This window comes from Mesitornis unicolor, unplaced genomic scaffold, assembly GCF_000695765.1.
Source record: "Mesitornis unicolor isolate BGI_N332 unplaced genomic scaffold, ASM69576v1 Scaffold52833, whole genome shotgun sequence".
Classification (NCBI taxonomy): Eukaryota; Metazoa; Chordata; class Aves; order Mesitornithiformes; family Mesitornithidae; genus Mesitornis; species Mesitornis unicolor.
In genome coordinates, this window is record NW_010176396.1 from 1 (window position 1) to 4,824 (window position 4,824).

Consider the following 4,824-nt stretch of genomic DNA (forward strand, 5'->3'; position numbering starts at 1 on the left):
AGGAGAGGCCCCCACGGGAGGAGTAGGAGCCTCCGGCGGCGGGCCCTGGCGTTACCTCCCGGGGTCTGGTGCGGCCGAGCTTGGGAGACGTGGGCCTGCCCGCTGTTGTTGCTGCGCTTGTGGCGTTTTCCGGGCCTTTTTCCCTAGGTCTGATAAGAAACCCCTGCCACTGCCGAGTCCCCAGGGGACGGCCCGGGTCCGAGTGCGGTTACACTCGCGTTTCCCATCGCAGCACTAAAGCCACCCGCGTACATGAAGTGCGCTGCCACTGCCGCCTGCCAGGCTGCTGAGGAGGTGTCTGCGTCTGGGAGAGATGTGGATAAGAGCAAGGATTGGGAGTGTGAGGAGGAAGGTTGTTACTCTGATACCGAAAAAAGTGTCATAGCGTGATTAACATAGAGTGCTGGAAGCAACTGGTATGGGTTTAGTCCAGGTTGTAGAATGCAGGTGTTTTCTAGATCTTAAAATTATTTACTGTGAGCTTCAGTTCTCCTGTAAGCACACATATATATCTGTAAGAATGTTACTTAAATCTGGAATTATACTGCAGAGTTTGTGCACAGTTGAGCTCAGCTGTGAAAGAAAATATTGTACTTCTCTAATTACATGATATTAAATACTGTGATAACGGCTTTAATGAAAACAAAACAGACTTTTTTTTTCCTTTCTATTAGGTGCAGACATTGCTTCAGCAAATGCAGGACAAATTTCAAACCATGTCTGACCAAATAATTGGAAGAAATATCCTTTTTCAAAGTTAGGTACTATATGCTACAGACACACAGATACTTTTGTGTGTATTTACCAGTGAGATTTGGAAGATACTTTTAAAGTGACTGTAAGTGTTTGAACAAAGCCGTAATAAAACAATAACAAAAAAAAATCCCAAAAAACAACCCAACCACTACTACATTAGAATCATAGTCCTTAACTTCAGTGAACTTGATGACATGAGCTGTCGCATAGATGACCTGGAGAAGAACATAGCGGACCTTATGACGCAAGCAGGAGTGGAAGAATTAGAAGGCGAGAACAAGACTGCTGCTACTAACAAGAGTTAAAGTGAGATGATTGCTTGCTAACCTTGAAACAAATCTTCAAGTCACTTGAAATTAGTGACTTTAAAGTAGATGGAATTTTTTTTGAGATGCAATTGCTGTGCTTGTCCTCTGGTACACATTTGCCCTGCTAATCTTGGTAAGATCTGCAGTAGTGAGTGGCATTGCGGCATGGGAAGAAGGGATGGGAAAAAATATCAGTAACAAAATCACCTGTTCTTTTAGTTGCTGTCATCATATTTGAGCTTTCTGAAAAGGACCATAGTCTCATACACGTTACCAACATCTGCTCTGGCTTCTGTAGCTGGAAAGCTAGCATGAGCCTGGTGCTACTCTTGCATCTTCCACTACATGCTGTAGACTTCAGCTCCCACTAAGCTCCTAGAGACTGCAGACTTGCTGCTGTTCACAGGGGCTGATATGTGAGTTACTGTTTACCAGCTGCATATTCCTCCTGTGTAAGTTAGAAGCCTGCTGAGAGTGCATGACTCACACACCACTGCAAAGTAACAGGTCCTGGCTCAGCCAACATAAGGCAACACTCGGACATGAGGCAAGGTGTTCTAGGGCAATGCGCCTTGGAAAAAGAAATTTCATATTGAAAGGCAAATGTGATATTATATATTCTTCTTGTGTAATTTTGTAATTGACAACCTGCCACTATATTACACAGAGACATTGGAGAGGTAGATGTTTCATCTACTCGGTATGCAGCAGTTCAAGATCTAGTACAAAAACATCTAAATCAGGTGATCAGGTAGTGCCACACACAGCACTTAAAATTGCTAAAGGCATTTCAGAAGATGGGGGCAATGCGAGAGTGACAACCTGTTATAGCATAAAACAAGGTGGGTGTGTGGAGCTTATTTATAGTATGTGAGCGCTAAGATTTCACTAGAGCTTGATTTTTGTAATCCATGGAAAGCAACTGGTTAAGTACTAGATGTATCGTGTTAGATTAACTTTTAAGTGGCTAAGACAGACATGTCTTAGGCTTGAAATTCTGAGGTCATGTCTAGAATACCATGTAGCCTATGTAATAGGTGCATGTGTTTGAAAGAGGTATACATCGGGTTTGTTAAGGTACCTATTTCTTGTTATACTATGACAGAAATGCAAATTATGGGTTTCATTGCCCCCAGTGCCAGTTCCCTTAGCCTGAACCCCCAAAATGAAAATTTCTGGTGGGCATGATTCTCTTAATTCTTCTCAGTAACATGTTTTTTTCCCCCCTAACAGGTTGCCAGTAACTTAAGATGAATCCTGGAAGACTTCCCCCCTCCCCCCCCCCCACAAATCCTTGGAATTACAAAACAGCTTTTTGCAACTACAGTGTGTAAAAGCATTTTTATATTGTTACAGAGCTTGCATTCCTAATGTATATTGTATAGTTAGGGATAGGTTAGTTTATATTTTGATTTGCATACTGTAATTTCACTTTTTGAATTCTAGTTATGAGTATCAAACAGTTGTGTTATTAAAACAGATCTTATGAATCTCAACTACTGGGTGTATTTTTTTGTGAAGTAACTTTTTTCCCTTTCTTGTAATTTTTCTAGATGTTTCATTTTTGCTGGCTCAATATCTGGTGACTCCCATTAAATGTAAACCTTAACTTGTCCTATGTAACTTTGTGGAGTAAAACACAAGATTGAAACTTAGTATTACTTAGCTCTAATCTTCATTTGCTCAACTATGTTAGGACTATGTGTTCTTTCTCATAAATGTAATAAGGTGATTTTTGAAATGTTAGACACCAAATATCAAAATGAAACGTGAAACAGAAATATAGATTTAACATTAGATACATCTGTGCACAGTTGAGCAACCACTGCCATTCAAATCTGTTAAATTTAGACAGGGAACTATTAACTATGAAAAATCTTACTATGGGATGTAAGTTTTTTAGCACTGTAAAACTCTGCATTTAATCTGACAATGTGTCATTTTGCATCACCTTTGAACAATAATAATTAAAACAAGGATACTGGACACAGTAGGGATGGGATTGTGGGAGCGGCTGTTCTCAGTTTAAAGCACTGTCTTGTTGTACAAAACAGTTTGCTAATAAAGCAATGATGTATTGAGTAACAAAAAAAAGGAGATAATCCAGTTAGGATTGCAAAGCCTTGCTGTTCTGAATAACAACGAGGCGCAGCGGTACAAAATATTTGGTTTAGAAGGTGTTTGCTTTTATATCCACATTTATGGGCCTGGAGTTTAATGTATTAGAGTATTTGGTATGTTTTGGCAATGAAAAGTGTATTTAGAAGAGTGTGTGCTGTGTTGCTTGTGAAGAAAAATGACCAATGTCAGATATTACTGACAATCATTGCTACACTCCTTCAGCTTGAAATACAAATACAACAAAGTGCTAGTGGCAGTAAGCAGTTATATGTGGACCACACTTAAGACTGCTCTTGAATGCCACCAAATTCGCACCTGTGTATTATGGAGGCAATACGACAGGTCATTTTTCAAAACTGAGGGGAAATTGTAGTAAAAGCTCATAATCACAGGGAAATTTTGTGACATGGGCAATGTATCGATATACCTTGTAATACCAGCCTTAGGCTCTTTGTAATGTCATTTAAAAATGTAATAAACTATTACGTGGTAACAAATAGTCAGGTCATATATTTAAGCAAAATCTAGCATAAGTATATCATTATATGTGAGACTGTATTCAGTTACAAGTTATGGAAAGACTTCAGCACAGCCTTTGCTTATAGAATACAGTCTAGACTATAGGTCTGCACTGTATAATAAAATAGTGACCACAATTCATACCCTGTCAAATCTGGATTTTACTAGGTAATGAAAATATAGGCCAAATTCAGAGGAAAGTATATTAAAGTGAAGGATCATTTTGTATGACATTTATATAGCTATAAATTCTTTTCTGGCCTTCTTCATCCTATGGGAGAAATGGTCATTCTTGAATTTGCATGCAGCACTGTAAGCCTGCTTTCCTGAGGTTTACTTTGTCAGAATAACTTACTGGAAAATTATTTCAACACTTTTCACCAGGGATAGTTTTCCCTTATAAATTTAACACTTAGCTGTTTGAAAAGTAACAATTCAATTCAAAACAAGCCTTTCAGACACGAAGGTATTACTTGTAGCTCTTTAAATACTGCATCCTTTTGATAAACATTTTTTTATTCTTACTCTGAACCACTGACAGAGCTTCTACACATACGCAAGCCAGAGTAGAATCCCTTTTGGCCACAATTTCTCAAAGTGCAGTTAATTACACAAAGCAAAGCAGATGATTGTTCTTAAGTGTTACTTTATAAGTATTTGATAACACTTTACAAAATAATAGTGTCCTTGGGTTTTTTTTCTGAATATGTTCTATTAATATTTTATCATATCTTGTATTTATTTATATTTGTCCTTTCCACTGGGCTGCCTCACTTGCCAAGAAAAAAAACAGTCTGAGGATCAAGCTCTTCTGTAAGTGAGCCTGAGGTATGAAATTACACAGAACAAGTCGAGTCTGTGGGTCCTGCACTTAGGAGGAAAAGGAGGAACAGCTATGGATTCTGTGATGCCAGCCAATCAGTGCGCCCGCTGCGGCGACAAAGGCGGTGCTGCGGCCTGGCCTTAGTGGCAGGGTTTCTCCGACTGTCGCATAGAGGTGAGAGGCGGAATGAGCCGCCTGGGCTTGTGTCTCAGTCCGCGGCCCCTCTTGCGTGGGCTTTGGGCGGTGCCGCGGAGGCTGCGTCGCGTCTCGGTGGCGGCCGGACTGCGCCGGGGCCCG

At 40.1% G+C, this 4,824-nt stretch overlaps 1 protein-coding gene across 1 annotated transcript; it reads left to right on the top strand.

Moving 5' to 3' along the window:
• Positions 1–147: 147 nt before the first annotated feature.
• Positions 148–1,061, top strand: HSBP1 (heat shock factor binding protein 1; the record flags this gene model as incomplete). Its single annotated transcript, XM_010181716.1, has 3 exons — positions 148–257; positions 675–741; positions 943–1,061. Coding segments are annotated over 3 exons (296 nt in total), but the record flags the coding sequence as incomplete, so codon positions are not given.
• Positions 1,062–4,824: the final 3,763 nt, after the last annotated feature.